This window comes from Sus scrofa, chromosome 15, assembly GCF_054392235.1.
Source record: "Sus scrofa isolate SSC_HxYL_T2T_F1_AM1 chromosome 15, Sscrofa_HxYL_maternal_Yorkshire_Landrace_v2.0, whole genome shotgun sequence".
NCBI classification, from domain to species: domain Eukaryota; kingdom Metazoa; phylum Chordata; class Mammalia; order Artiodactyla; family Suidae; genus Sus; species Sus scrofa.
The window spans coordinates 68376430-68393337 of NC_139397.1; the positions used below are offsets into that span (position 1 = coordinate 68376430).

The 16908-nt window shown below is 36.4% G+C and overlaps 1 protein-coding gene across 1 annotated transcript in view; it reads left to right on the forward strand.

The window, feature by feature from the left end:
• Window positions 1-13968, forward strand: part of PURG (purine rich element binding protein G) — a 38997-nt gene extending 25029 nt beyond the window's left edge. The window contains exon 3 of the mRNA XM_003359494.5: window positions 13072-13968. Coding sequence (XP_003359542.1) covers window positions 13072-13176 — 105 coding nt within the window. The 3' untranslated portion in view covers window positions 13177-13968. The remainder of the gene's footprint in view (window positions 1-13071) is intronic.
• The last annotated feature ends 2940 nt before the right edge of the window (window positions 13969-16908 follow it).

Consider the following 16908-nt stretch of genomic DNA (forward strand, 5'->3'; position numbering starts at 1 on the left):
AGACAGGAAAAATATTAAAGATGTCATGTGACTTGTTCAAAATCATTTAACTAGTCATTTCAGAAATTGGGGAGTTCTCTGGTAGCTCAACAGGTTAAGAATCCAGTGTTTTCACTGCTGTGGTGCAGATTCAACCCCTGGTCTGGGAAATTCCACCTACCACGGGTGTGGCTAAAAAAAAAAAGAACTTGAGCTAGACCTTAGTAAATGGTCCTTCCACTACACAGTATCTACGTCTCTATTACTTTACTTCAAAATCAGTAAGAGATGGTGTCTGTGATTCATTCAGAATGTGTTCTCCTTCTCTGAGCTACAAGAGTTTTCTCATCTATTTATTTTAAAGTTGAAAACCTATTATAAGATTATGTTTGTGAGTCATTTTTAATTCTGAAAAACAGCTTTCCGATAGTTGATAAACACTTTAAACATTGGTTTCTTTTTTAAATTTTTTGTGTACTATTTTATTTATTTATTTATTTATTTATTTATTTATTTATAGCTTTTTAGGGCCAAACCTGTAGCGCATAGAAGTTCCCTGGCTAGGGGTGGAATCAGAGCTGCAGCTGCCGGCCTACACCACAGCCACAGCAACATGGGATCTGAGCCGCATCTGTGACCTACACAGCAGCTCATGGCAATGCTGGATCCTTAACCCACTGAGCGAGGCCAGGGATTGAATCTGAATCCTCATGGTTACTAGTTGGGTTCATTTCCACTGAGCCACAATGGGAACTCTTAACCGTTGGTTTCAAGATAGTAAAGAAACTATTGTAATTGAGGCCCCAGTTACCATTATAAAGAGGCTCCTACAGACCATCATCTTGATAGTGAGCTTTTCCCCATTTTATATAATCTTGGACTATATTTTTTCTGTCTTCTAGCACTTGGCATTCTGTTTTCCTTTGGTACTTAGGAATCCTTAAGCCTCTCACTATCTCAGAAAATAATTAGATAAAACATCACACAACTACCCATTCTATTAATTATATCAGTTTAAATTGTTGCCTCTAGAGAAGCAAACAGTGTCCTTTAGTGTCAACTGAGTTTTTAAGAGGAAAATTTTATAACAAAAAATCTAGGTTATCATGTATCAATTTATTTTTGTCCTTCAATTGTGTCAATTTATATTTATGCAATTTGTCAACAAGAGCAAGAGCAGCAATAATGACACAGGGATTTCAGAGAACTGCTTTTTTTTTTTTTTTAATTAAAGTATGTGCCTGTAATTTTCCTTTTCAGTCGTACTGAATTTTCAATGTATATAGAATGTATGTAGAAGCCACTATGAGAGGTAAGAAATGACAGTTCAAGGAAAATGAAAGCGAAGATTCATTTATTCAGCAAATACTTGAGTTCCTCCAGTAGGCCAGGCACTGTGCTGGAGAAATTGCTTACTTTTTCCATATTTTTTCCTCTACTCTCTGGTGGAAAATGATGAAGTAGTCAAATTATATATTTCAGATATCTTTGCATGACATGTAGGTTTAGGACAGCATAAGCCTTTGGTGGGTTTGAATTGGAATTACAAAAAGAAACAATTTAGAGAAATAATTATCTGACTTTTAACTATAGTTTTGAGTTTGCCCATGAATAATTGGCCTCACTTGCACATAAATTCTCTTCAAGGTATTTCTGTTTTCTTCTTAGAACCAGAACTTTTTCACTTTATTTTTAGGATTGTCCAATAGTATAATAAGCTTATTTCCATAGGAAATTGGGAATTCATTGAAAATTTTTTTGTAGATTACAATGGATTTTCTTTTCTTTTTAAATTAAAATATGGTTGATTTCGTGAGTTCCCACCGTGGCACAGCAGAAACAAATCCGACTAGTGACCATGAAGTTGTAGGTTCATTCCCTGGTCTTGCTCAGTGGGTTGAGGATCTGGCATTGCCATGAGCTGTGGTGTATCTCGCAGGCACGGCTTGGATCCCGAGTTGCTGTGTCTGTGACATTGGCCAGCAACTACAGCTCCAATTCAACCTCTGGCCTTGGCACCTCCATATGCTGCGGGTGCGGCCCTAAAAAGCAAAAAAAGAAGAAAAAATAATAAATTTAAAAATAAAGTATGGTTGATTTACAGCGTTGTGCCAATTTCTGCCTTACAGCAAAGTCATTGACTATTTTAACTCTGACTATAACCTCTCTAAAGTCAATGAACACAGGCTCTTAGATTTGAAGTGGTGAGATAATCATTAAAAATTAGACCCCAACCACTGGCATTCAAAATGGTTTTAAAATGTGTTTTATTATATATATATTCAATTATACACCAGGTAGCATAAGGTAAAATCCCGTTGCTCTCCCACATGAATGTTTTAAGTTCATCAATCTGCTTTCGATGCTGGTGGTACACTACTCTTCCACCAATATTCACACATCCTTGGGGAAACAAAACAAGAGTGACGACCATACTGCCATGATTACTTTTAAGCAGCATTTGAATCAAAATTTTATTGATTTTTTTCTGCATTTATAAATTAATATTTTTACAATAATAAATCCAGCTTGGAAAACTTTTTACATTCTAGGGTATTTTTTATTTTTTATTTTTTTAATTTTATAATCATTTTTATTTTTTCCATTATAGCTGGTTTACAGTGTTCTGTCAGTTTTCTACTGTACAGCAAGGTGACTCAGTTACACATATATGTATACATTCTTTTTTCGCACATTATCATGCTCCATCATAAGTGACTAGATGCAGTTCCCAGTGCTATACAGCAGGATCTCATTGCTTATCCACTCCAAAGGCAATAGTTTGCATCTATTAACCCCAAATTCCCAATCTATCCCACTCCCTCCCCCTCCCCCTTGGCAACCTCAAGTCTATTCTCCATGTCCATGATTTTCTTTTCTGTGGAAAGGTTCATTTGTGCTATTAGATTCCAGATGTAAGTAATATCATGTGTTATTTGTCTTTCTCTTTCTTACTTCACTTAGTATGAGAGTCTCTAGTTCCATCCATGTTGCTGCAAATGGCATTATTTTGTACTTTTTTATGGCTGACTAGTATTCCATTATACATATGGAATATATATATATATGTATGTATATACACATACCGCATCTTCTTAATCTGATCATCTGTCAATGGACATTTAGGTTGTTTGCACGTCTTGGCTATTGTGAATAGTGCTGCAATGAACATGCGGGTGCATGTGTCTTTTTCAAGGAAAGTTTTGTCCAGATATACACGCAAGAGTGGGATTGCTGGGTGATATGGTGCTTCTATGTATAGTTTTCTGAGGATCCTCCATACTATTCTCCATAGTGGTTGTACCGATTTACATTCCCACCAACAGTGCAGGAGGGAAGGGTATTTTTTAAACATAAGATGTTCTCAATCCTTTCTTAGAGCTGACAAATTTACTATGGTCCATAAACTTTTATTTTTTCTCCAATTATAAAGAGCCTGTTTTGGTTTGGTGCTCTGAAACAAAACCCTTGGCCGCATTCTAGGATATGTTGCTCTCTATGGAACAGGGTGAAGGTAGAAGTTTTGAAATTGAAAAAAAAAGAGGCGGGGGGGACTTCCCATTGTGACTTAGTGGGTTGCAAACCCGACTAGTATCCATGAGAGTGCGAGTTTGATCTCTGGACTCGTTCAATGGCTTAAGGATCCAGCGTTGCCACCAGCTGCGATGTAGGTCACAAACTCGGCTCAAATCCCAAGTTGCTGTGGCTGTGGCGCAGGCCAGCAGCTACAGTTCTGATTCCACCACTAGCCTGGGAACCTCCATATGCCAAAAAAAAAAAAAGAAAGAAAGAAAAATACCGCCAGCTTTTATGATGCCGCAGAATATTGTGTTTAGTTGTAATGCTGTTGAATGTTTGTATTTAAGTATAATTTACTTACGGTGAAATCTCAGATCTTAGTTTTGACAAATATTAAGACAGAATATTTCATTCACCCTAGAAAGTTCCCATGTACCCCTTCCCAGTCAGCACCCACACTTTCCCCCCATTACAGTTTCCAAACTCAGTCACTGATCTGATTTCTATTACTATAGGTTAGTTTTGTGTATTCTGGAATTTCATGTAAATTAACATATATTTCACTTATTTCACGTTTTGAGATCCTCCCTGCTGTTGAGCTTATCAATGGATGGTTCCTTTTTATTGCTAATGATAATTTTCTTTTAAGAGGCCAAAAATCAGCAGATCTTCACTGAGTACCTTAATTGAATCCTGACAGCAAATCTGTAGTAAGAATGGAGGGGACAAAATACCCTCTAATATTTGTATTCAATGACAGTGCTCCTAATATTCAAACAACTATTCCCACCTTAGTCACTGCAGCAAGAAATACTCTTTTGGGAGACTCTAAATTATCCTTTTGAAAACAGATAATGGGCACTTCAGCAATCGCAATGGCCAAAGAACTGTTATTGGTTGTTTTTATTTTATAGTTCTGCTTTGACCTCAAAAAGTAATGTGAAAAATAACTCCAGGTGAGGAAATACTTCTTATGATAGCTTTATTATCAAAACATGCTGGAAGGAATCCTTTCACTGTTTATCAATATGGTGAGGCTTCAATAGCTTTTACACACTCTTAAAATTATATAACGTAGACCTTATGAACTCAGTTTTATTATTGGAAACTCATACTTGTCCATAGGTTAAACTCATATATAAGTGAAAGGAGAGTGGATACAATAACAACCACACCTGAACTGTATCTCTGTCTTTCTGGCAGTTCTAATTGAACTTGCCCAAATTTTGCCTTTTTTTTTTTTTTTTTTTTTTTGTCTTTTTGCCTTTTTGTCTTTTGTTGTTGTTGTTGTTGTTGCTATTTCTTGGGCCGCTCCCGCAGCATATGGAGGTTCCCAGGCTAGGGGTTGAATCGGAGCTGTAGCCACCAGCCTACGCCAGAGCCACAGCAACTCGGGATCCGAGCCGCGTCTGCAACCTACACCACAGCTCACGGCAACGCTGGATTGTTAACCCCCTGAGCAAGGCCAGGGATCGAACCCGCAACCTCATGGTTCCTAGTCGGATTCATTAACCACTGCGCCACGACGGGAACTCCCCAAATTTTGCCATTTTAAGCAAAGAGTGATTGAGATTTTAGGTAGTGGCAATACACTTCAGCTAAGATAATATTGTGATTCTAGTGAGACATAGTAAATCGTGTACCAATAGATATAAAGGAGGGATTTTTACTCTCTGCTGTTCTCTTTTTCAAGAGAATCCTATTCTTACCAAAGAGGAGTCTGAATTTTGGCATAACTAAATAAAATAAGTCCATCCCGATCCATGCCACATCCACCTTTAAGATGCTAAAATCTTAAAGGAGCTACAGGAGTTACCATTGTGGCTCAGTGGTTAAAGAACCAGACCAGTATCCATGAGGACACAGGTTCGATCCCTGGCCTTGCTCAGTGGGTTAAGGATCTGGTGTTGCCATGAGCTGTGGTGTAGGTCATAGATGTGGTTCAGACCCCATGTTGCTGTGGCTGTGTATAGGCCGGCAGCCGTAGCTTCGATTGGACCCCTAGCCTGGGAACCTCCATATGCCGCAGGTATGGCCCTGAAAAGTGAAAAAAATAAAAAAAAATAAAATACAATGAGGAGCTACAGAACCATAAAGAGATCCCAGAACCCTAAATCACATACCAAGAGGATACTCAACACTTTCCTAACTTTATGGAAAGGTACTAAGTCATTTTCAATGTTTATAACAACTGTTCAACAGGGGAAAGTGTAACCATACGGTACTGCAATGCCTATGTCAGTTCTACAGGAAAAGACACTCAAATGACATATTTTACCAAATTACTGAGAGAATATGAATAAAATTTCCAATGATTCCAATTCTCTGAATCCCTCTCATCTACTGATTTTCTCATTTCTTTTGCCTTTCTGCCTACCACTAAATACATATACTTTCCTTCTCCCCTCTTACAGTTATTTTTCTCCCTATGGTTCCTAAATTATTTTACCACATTCATATTTCATTCTGATTATTCCAGAAATACTGAAATGAAATTTCCCTTTAATGTGACCTACTTCGGCATAGAATTTGGCCTAAGTATTATTTCTCATAAAAAGGCACTTACATTTAAATTACCAAGAGAATCTCATTAGTGTAATTCAACCCATAAGGAGGCCTTACATTGCTATCGACTCAGCTTCAAGGATATATGTTCTAAACTATGAAGATGATTAACTGCTTTTGAGCAGTATGCATGAACTCTTTAAGCAGTTCATCGTCCTTTGAACTGTAGTCATTAATTTTAATTAACTGCCAATAATGTTTGTTGCCATGTGGAAAAGTGAGGACATGGCCCTTGTTACCATTTGAGGATGTGTAATGACATCAGTTTAATGTTCAAAAGGTAAAAAGGTCTTAGGTTATGAAATAAAGAATTATAAGCCTGATTTCCCAGTGAGTACACACAGCTCGAGGGGTTTTGAAAAGTCCTAGCTCAAAAGAAATTAAAGCTGATAGTAAATCATCTTTCCTCCACCCATGTATTTATGGTTCTGGCTAATAAAAATTAGATTTTTGCTTACAACTTTTGGAATGAATGATGTTTTTGCTTCTCGGGCAAGATGTTCTAATTCATAGTGCTGTTTTTATTAACATGTACAGCAGTTTAGAGATTCAAACTTAATATCATTACCATTTTTTTCTGCTCATATGATTTAGAACCATAACTCTAATTTTTACAAGAAATAATTCCACTTTTATGTCTTTGAAATTGGAAATGAGGTCATGAATTGTATTTAATTGGTAAGACTTATTCTTTAGAAGACACAGTCATGTAAAGCAGTATGAGTAGGAGCAAGCTCTTAGCTACTGATTTTGCTACAATACAAAGTATTATAACATCCACACTATATTGACATAATTTAAGTAGATTGATTTAGGATTTAAAAGGCTTTACATAAGGAGGCCTAATGATGGTTTAGAGAAAACTTTTAATAGTCACAGTTGCTCAAGAGATCCAGGGAGTTCCCTGGTGGTCTGATGGTTAGGACTCAGCATTTTCACTGCTGCAGCCTGGGTTCAATTCCTGGTCTGGGAACTGAGACCCCACATCAAGCCACTGCATGCGGCAGCCAAAAAAAAAAAAAAAAAATCCAGAATACTAAACAAGATTATTCTTTTTTCTTAAAAATAAAATATATTGCAGTTTCCTGGTGGCTCAGTGGGCTAAGGATCCAGCATTGTCACTGGATTGTCACGTGTCAATCCCTGGCCCAGGAACTGTCACATGCCTCAGGCACAGCCTAATAAAATAAATAAAGTAAAATAAAATATAGTATGATTACCATACAAGTTCCCATCATATCAGAAGAGGAACTAATTAGCACAGCATAGAATTTTAGACATGGGAAAGAATTTGATTTCATCTAGTTTAAGCTCACCATTCACCTAGTTCACTAAAATCGCTGTCCTCTCAGAGTTCCTGTCGTGGCTCAGCGGAAATGAATCTGACTAGCATCCACGAGGATGCAGGTTTGATCCCTGAACTTGCTCAGTGGGTTAAGGATCCGGCATTGTGTTGCTGTGGTGTAGGTCACAGGTGCGGCTCAGATCTGGCATTGCTGTGGCTGTGGCATAGGCCGGCAGCTATAGCTCCGATTCGACCCTAGCCTGGGAACCTCCATATACTGTGGGTTTGGTCCTAAAAAGGCAAAAAAAAAAAAAAAACCAAAAAAAACAAAACAAAAAAAAAACACCTAAAATTTCTGTCTTTCAAGGATCTTAACTTTCCTACACTTATTTCCAAAACACTGAAGAATCACTGATCCCCCATTCCTTTTGCCCTATCCATGTAACTCTTTCCGCTCCCTTCAGATGTTTTTACATTCCTGCTAATGATTGCAGCTATAAGGATTATTTCCTTGATTCTGTATGCATGAATTAGCTTAAGAAACGAATGGTATATTGCACATGAAAGGGCAACTTATTGAAATATTTGGCAAAAGGCAAGGTGATTAATTCTGAGTTTGAGGAGTAGTTGTAATAACAGTTAATCGTGTTATTGATACTCTGGAGGGTATATACAATATGGGCTTTGCCTTTGTGATTTAAGAGTGAGTGATACTACCTACCTATTGTGGAGAAGCAAGAATGAGCAAGCACAGCTTTTTAGTTGGGTGATGGCTCTGAGTTTTTGTTCTGTTTTCTCAATTTCGTTTCTCCTTCATTAAATCAACAAATATTTATTGCGCATACAGTGTGAGCTAGACAGTCTTTTAGGTCTTGATATACAGCAGACAAGATCCAGTCCTTGGCCCTAGAGAGCATATGGTATTGATACAGTATGGGGCAACTGCTTTTGGATTGGAGAAGATATATGAGATCTGTGTAGTTCTACCACTGCTCAAGAAATTTATTAACTTTGCCTTCCTCATAGGGATACAATGGGAAGTGACCGTTATAACCAGTTGTGGGGCATTTGGAAATGAGAAGTGCTATAAAACTGCTGAATAATAGAAAGAAAGATTAAATTATATGGTGGAAATGGTACTTATGTCATTGCTCTAGGACTGCTACTAGGAAAAGCTAAATTAGGTAAATACGACTGCCTAGCTTCTGCGAGATCGAGAAAAAAATCTGTGTATTAGCAAGACGGATTGCAGAATCTTACATTATTTTATGTATTACATGAACTAAATATAGTTGGAAACTCCACACATATAGTATGGAATTTCCACACATCTACAGCTTCTATTAAGAACATTTTGCATCAGTGTTTATTTGTAGTATTTCTCTAGCAATTTTGAATGCTACCACTTTCCAAGACTCTTACTTACCAACAAGAGATTATATTCTCCTACTCAGAAGCTATGAAAATATTCTTTAAATTATATGGGATGGACATCTATCCTTTCTGTGGCTAACCAATTGCATGCTGGGTTTGGGAGAGTTATCATTAGTGATTTATCATGCCTGACCCTTTCTGATTTTACTTATGTTTTTAAAGTTTGTTACTTTTCTCAGAGGACTAGGATACCAATTTATATCCCACTCTACATCCTCAGAAGATAAATAATGTGTAAAAATTGGTCATTTCTTTCATAAGCTTTTATGTGGTCATTTTTACACCCAAGGGAGATTCTCAAACTGTTTAAAAAAAAAAAAAAAAAAAAAGGAAGCAGTCCTTTTTTGATAGTCATTTAATGTTCCATGACTATGAACTGATCCTAACTTTAACATTGGTTACTTTATGTTTTACCAGCATTTTTCACCCTAATTAAACAAGGCACTATACCACATTGTTTAGCCCATGGCAGAACAAGACAGGTGAGCTGCCATTGAGGATCAGGATCCTACTTTATCTCTCTCTGAGCAATAGAAAAAAATCCTGGTCTCAGTTTATACTGAGACAACACCCTAGTTTAACTTCATCACACTCAAACAGCAAAACTATTAAAAATCCAAATGTACATGCATGCCATTCACTTTAAAATATATATTCATATAAATATTATATGAAGGGAACTTTATTTTTTATTGTCTTCCACTGATTTACCAAATTTAATAATATAGAGAACTTCCACCACAGTTGTTTATTATTTTATCTGTTCCATGTATTGGTGCTTTGGTCTCTAATGTTCTTTTGTCCTTATTATATTACCTCTATACATTTCCATTTAGCATTTCTATTTAGAATAAAGAGAAAGAAGCATGAAAATTAATAACCCAGGCATCAAATGTTTTTGCTGTGCTTAATAGGAACAAACAATTAAGGCTAGAAACCTTAGTGTTTAATACTGTTTTCAAAATTCAGTTATTAAGTATACTGTCACTTCAAAGAGTGAAAAAAGTATAATATTGTAGTAAGATAAAAACAGGATAACTATGTTTTTGAAAAAGCATATGATGTCTGCGCATTGCATGGCAGTGTGTTAACTAAAATTTGCCTACATAAACTCTCATGATGTTTTCAGATTTTATGGGAATGCTTTGGCTATACTTGGATTTGAATCTTCATAATGACAAAGGTTCTTAATAGTTATTTTTTTAAAACACATTATACTGTTTTTAGAAAGTTGTAATTCATCTTCTTGCTTATATTTGTGCTAAGTTTGTGAAACTGTAATATATTATTAAAAAGAAAAGTAAATTTATATATACTTAGATTTTGAAAAGTAGCATCATGTACATTTTAAAAAAATTTGGGGTAACTTGGAGCACTTTGGTAAAGGAATGTGCAATTATAAAAGTTTATGCCAATTTAATTTCTCTTTAATTCCCAGGAATTACTCTTACTACTAGGCTTTAGATTTGAAACCAAATCCAGTTTTAAGACTAGCACTTTTCTCCTACTGGTATTTCCTGTTTTTCTAATTATGTGAAACATTTAACTTAAACCATTCTTTGCACTGAGTTTTACATTTCCTCTTCCATCCTAATCTGAGAAATCTTTAATTTAAGGAACATTTTAATTTAATTCAGTGGTAATTAGAAAAGCATTTTAGATATCATGACCATTTAATCTGGTGCCTGACTTTAGCAATTTTCTGATAAAAATAGCTAAATTCCTGAAACAGAATATTGAAACATTTTAATTAGTTTCATTGGTTATAACCAGTTGAGTAGTTGATGTCCATACAGTCTTAATTTATCTTAAAATCTGGAGCTGCCAAGCCAACTAGGGACACAGCTGTGTTTGAAATACCCCTATATCCTCCAAAGAAAAAAATAAGAAATAGAATTCTGTATGATTATGGCTATTATATATACTTATACTAGGTTACCAGTATTTTACTGTGCTATATCCATGGGTATTAGAAGCAAAATGAAAATAAATATAAATGCTTTAACAGTAGATATTGGCATCAGTACAGATTATGTACAAGCTATTGCAATAAAAAAATATTAACTGTGCCTGTGTTTGAAGAATCTATCTTAAATTTTCTGTGTCCTTTTTCATTTAAGGCTGCATAATCATTTTAAATGTGAAGACAACAGAATATGTGAATGAAGGAAATGATGGCCCTGTTTGCCATGGGATTAAATATTCTGTTGAATGGGGGGGGGGGGGTCACTGGCTGTTGTATATTATGACATAAACCAGATTATTCACAAGCAACATGTGAGTCTTATGTACAGATCACAACATTTAGAAATTATACATTTTTGTCTTTCCTCACAAAATGAATTCACAATTTGCAATTTAAATTTTATCATTTAAAGCTGCTAATAATTACAAATAACCTAATATGGATCAAAAGATTAAATGAAATAAATACTATGAAAGAATGCTAATTAATAACATAACCCCATATACTATCAAATTGCTGATAGCATTAAGTTTCTTATAAAGCCTTAAAATATTTTAGTGAAAAATTGATTACCTGGAAATGAAGGCACTTTATTACCTTGAACTATTTGTCTGTATAGAACTTGTCTAAAGTCCCATAAAATTTTCTTTATCCTTTTATAAATTTATCCTATTTATGTGTTTTTCTAAAGCTTCTTATAGTAAAATGTAATAATTCAAAATATTTTAACTTAACAGAAAATTGCATTACATTATACAGCCAATGAACAGTACAGAAAAAAAACTCAAGTGTTAACAAAAGTGTTTGTGATAATGAAAAAAACTGTTAGTCTAATTTGAGGTTAAAATGTTGTAAAATTTGAAGACTTTTTCATTGAATGGTTTTTAGACATTTTCTTTTTTAAATCTTATTTTTATTTGGTACTACTTGTTTTGAAATGTTGATCAAAGATAAGGGCAATCAGAACCATTAAGCCAGCCTGTCATTACTCAATCTTGTTTCAGTTGAGTTTTGTTTCTTTTTCTAACGTAATTCTAAAACATTAAGAAATTAGTGCGGCTTCTATGCTCAAGTCAGCCATGCCTCATGAATTATCAAATTTAAATCAGTAATGTGGATGTGCTGCAAGTGTGTAGCTGTTTCCTCTTTAGAAAATGAGTACTTGACTAGTTAGTACTTGACTAAACAATGCATTTGGTTCTGCAGAAAAAAATAGGATTTTTTTTTCAAAAGTTAAATTTTTTTCTCAAGTTAAATCTTCTCTGTCTGACATATGAAAGGATAGGCTAACTTGTATCCAAAAATGCTTTTCAACAGAAGAATATTTCAAAGCAAACAAACTTTGCTATTTTTGTTTGTTCTGGGGCAGTTCACTTAAGAAAAAAACATTTTTCTATAATTTTACTTATCTATAATTCTTTCTCTCTAGTGGCCATTTTCCTATCATTAGTCTTAAATGTTTTACTAAATGTGAACGCCACTTCACAGACACGGTCATCACCACACAGTACACAGAGGAGTCAAATTTATTAGAAGTCTGTTCTTACCAAGGAGAGAATAAGATAAATTCCATGTCAGTTTTTTTGGTTTGTTTCTTTGTTTTCTTTTTTAAATAAGATATATTAACCCAAAGGTATGTTAACGTCATGGCATGAACAATCTTAAATGTAGATCTTTATTGAGTATTTTGTGCTGTTAAGTAACAAGACTTTTCTCAGATCTCTGTGATGCTAAATATTTTCCTTAGAAGGTTTTTGTTTAATGTTAGATTGTTGTTCTGAAAGATGTTGGTCCTAGTGGGATTTTTTAAAAACCAAGAGAACAAATAAACGCATGTATTATGAGTATAGAAATGGTGAATTGTAAACTTACCGTATAGTACTGATTCTATTTTCAAAAATGTTTTTGCTGTTAAATATATACAACATAAAATTGCTGCCGTACTGTAATTGAGTACTTTTTTCCTAAATGACCCTGTTATCACTATTCCAGAATTAGAAGTTGGGCAGACATATGATTGATTCATGTGTCTGCATAGATGCTTCAAGGTATATTCTTCTCTTGGTGAGTAAAAATATATTTTCCTTGACATCAATGCATTGAGATCGGAATATACCTGTATCTACTCTTACTGCACATTTCTTATACAGTATCTTCAAATATGCCAAAATTGGCCTAGGCACAACTTAAAATTGAGGGTTTGTTACATGTTTTCTAACAGAAAGGTTTTCAATGCTATTCTTTATGGGTTTGTACTGTGGAAATAGTTAAACTCCCTTTAAAATTTCATATATGCTAAATTTAAATTAATATTTTTCTTTAGCTCACAAATTACCCTAAATCCAGAGAGAATATCAACCCTTTTCACTGTTGTCAAAACCAGCATAAGGAACAGCCCTATGACACTACAAAAACAGTTGAGGAATAAGTCTCTTATGTTACACCTCAGAATAAAGGCATTCAGTGAAAGAAATGAACCGAAGTTCATCGTGAATGCAAGGCTTCTGTACTAGACATTCCTCCACAGAAGGGAAGACAAGTGTCGACACCATTGGCATCATTTTCAAACTGCTCTTATGTGGGATATCTTCCACCACAGTGGAAGACTTCTTGACTCTACCAGGCTGTTTTGTTTTGTTTTGTTTTGTTAATTCATCTAGCCATTCCATTTTCAAAAAAAAAAAAAATTGTCAGCATTAAGGTAGAGAGACAGATTTGAAAATACTTTCTTAAGAGATCATGTAACTATATAACTCTGAATTTAAAAATTGAGGAGGAGGGATCTTTTCAACCCACTGCCTCTTACAAGAAACATGTTTTTTAAATCTGTAACTGCTTTAGTGTTAACAGGGTACAAAGTGTTTTTTGTCCTGTATTGTACTTTAAAGGTTCTCATTGATTGGTGATTGTACTGTACTGTATGAAAACAAGTCATAAATTGCCTTGTATTGTTTCTAATAGACCATACCATGTACTACTTCAGTTTTCATGTTCCAGATTTTTCAGTGATGCATGTTAACAGTTAGGTCCTAAAATTCTGTGGTGCTAATTCTTCCATATCCAATGGTGCTTTGTGGATGCTAACTGCACACATGCTGAACAAAGCTTGAAGTTTAAAACTTTCCTTCCTTCCTCTGTTTATATCAAGTACAATAAAATAACTTGAATTTGTCTCAAAGTATCACTGACAATCTAATAAATTGATTTATATGTGTGATTAGTTTGGCTTCTCAATTATTTTCCAGAAAGCAGATTAGTTCTACTGAGCCCTCATATCAACCCAAAGTAGCTCTTACCAAATGTATTTATATTGGTGCCCCCAAATATATTCTATATTTAGGAATTTAAATCAAGTTTAGATCAGAGCTATGAAAACTAGACCTGTCAGACCAGAAAATGAGTGGAGAAAGCAAAAAGGTCCTTAGTGTCCATATTTATACTTTATCAATAAAGCTTTATCATCTGATGGGTATCTGATGCATGAGATAATGGAGGCAAGTAGGTCTTTAAAATCTTTACTGCAATGCAAAGACATTGAAAAGGCCATTCCTAGGAGTTCCCGTTCTGGCTCCATGGTAATGAACCCAACTAGTATCCTTGAGGATGCGCATTCAATCCCTGGCCTTGCTCCGTGGGTTAAGGATCCAGCACTGATATGAGCTGTGGTGTAGGTCGCAGGCGCAGCTCGGATCCCACAGTGCTGTGGCTATAGTATAAGCTGGCAGCTACAGCTCTGATTTGACTCCTAACCTCAGAACTTCCTATGCCTCAGGTGCAGTCCTAAAAAGATGGAAGGAAGGAAGGAAGGAAGGAAGGAAGGAAGGAAGGAAGGAAAGGGAAGGGAGGGAGGAAGAGCCATTCCTAAATACTGATATTTAAAGTTCCTCTCCAAGTGTTCGAAAAATAAGGACAAAAAAATCAAATTGGGATTTTCCTGGACAAGCTGATATCACATGCCAAAATGGCATAATAGATAACCCCATGCAGGAGGTTCACTGCATTTTAATTGTAGCATTTGCACTAAGAATCACAGCATTAGGACAGATGCCATTGCTTCTCTGTCTGCATGAGGGCAGAGAGCTGTTTGTTCTAAGCCAGAGATAAACTCAATATTAAGGTAGTGTATGAATTTGTGTACTGACCTTGGTATTTTTCCTAACCCATGGGTAACCTTAAATTTAAAAAGAAAAGATCAAGATAAATCTATAAAGCTCCTCAAGCAACAATCATCGATCTCAAATAGATGATTATAGCTATTAATCTCATTGAGTGGGTCCCTGACTGAAATGATATCTGCATACTACTGTGGTTCTGTATTATATAAAAAGTATAAGCTACAGTTATCTTGCCTCAAATAGTTATTAAATACTGACTAATTTCTAACATCAGAAAATGAAATTTAGAGAACAGAGCTTATCTGAACACTGGATTTGTATCTCCATGACTATCTTGAACAAATTTTTTCAAGTATTTATTCAATCACAACCTCTCCCCAATGATATTTCTATTGTATATTTTGCTAACTACCTTTACAGAATTCCATCTCATGAAAACTGACAATTAATAAATGTGCTTCAAAATAAGTCCAGGTTTTATTTAATCAAAAAGAGAAAGGAGTTTCCGCCATGGCTCAGGGATTAAGAACCCATTGTTGTTTCTGTGAGGATATGGGTCTTATTCCTGTCCTCACTCGGAGGGTTTAGAATCTGGCCTGTGGTGTAGGTCGCAGACATGGCTCTGATCCCACATTGCTGTGGCTGTGGTATAGGCTGGCAGCTGCAGCTCTGATTCGACCCTTAGCCTGGGAACCTCCATATGCCACAGGTGCGGCCCTAAAAAGAAAAAAAGAATGTAATTTAACACTAAAAAAATTAGTCACAGTTACTAAGACCGAATAAACTTTTTTCCCCTGTACCCACAGCATGCAGACATTTCCAGGCCAGGGGTTGAACCTGAGCCACAGGAGCAAACTGAGCTGCTGCAGTGATAGCATCAGATCCTTAACCCTCTAAGCCATAAGAGAACTCCTGAATAAACTTTAAAGTGCAGTAAGCATAGCACTACAAGCATTCTCTGAAAATGTTCTCCCATATTCTGTGAATGGTCAGTAAAGCTTATACTTTTTGCATAGTGTAATGTTTGCCATCATAAAAGACTTAATAAAAAGCCTGGGCTCAGAGTTCCCTTTTGGTGCAGCAGGTTAAGGAACTGGCCTTGTCACTGCAGCGGCTTGGGTCACTGCTGTGGCGTGGAGTCCATCCCTGGCCTGGGAATTCCCACACACCGCAGGCAAGGCCACACACACACACACAAAAAAATCCAGGAGTTCCCATTGTGGCGCAGCGGAAACAAATCCAACTAGTATCCATGAGGGTGCGGATGCAGGTTTCAGCCCTGGTGTCTCTCAGAGGTTCGGGGATCTGTCATTGCCCTGAGCTGTGTAGTTCACATGTGCGGCTTGGATCTCAAGTTGCTGTGCCTGTAGTGTAGCCCAGCAGCTGCAGCATCTATTCGACCCCTAGCCTGGGAACTTCCATATGCCACAGGTGTGGCCCTAAAAAGCAAAAACAAAAAACAAATTTGCTACCAATGAAAGGTCAAGACCTTCCTCCCTTACTCTTACAGCATACCTTGCAAATAGATCGTGGTGTTTTTTCCAAGACCAAATACAGCTCTAGAATCTTTCTCAACTCACCACTCTTGGCAGCCAGTACCAGTTGACTAGACTTAGCATCCAAGATTGGCATATTTGCCACTCTGCCTTAGGCACATATACAAGCCATCTCTCTAGGTCTTCAAAGAAGCAGGTGCCAAGATAGGACTGGATGTGCAGGAGACTGATTAGAGGAAATGCCAGTAAGGGAAAATGGAGGAGCTGGTGGAGGAGCCACCAGTCTATGATTCAGGTCAGCCCCCTGTGAAGGAGAAGAAAGAGGAAACTAAGGATGGAGGGAGTGCGGAACTCATTTCTCAGACCTCAGCGCAGTTCTGAGAAAGTTTCAGCTAAGCCTGTGGGCAGTCCTTGAGCCAAAGTCGCCCTTCCCAGGAGGCCAGGATATTCCAGATGCAGACCTGCTAAATATCCCTGCCACAGTCAGGCAGTGGGAGCAGCCCCGGGAAAGCACAACCTCGGTGCCAGTGTGGGGCTAGATTTCAGAGC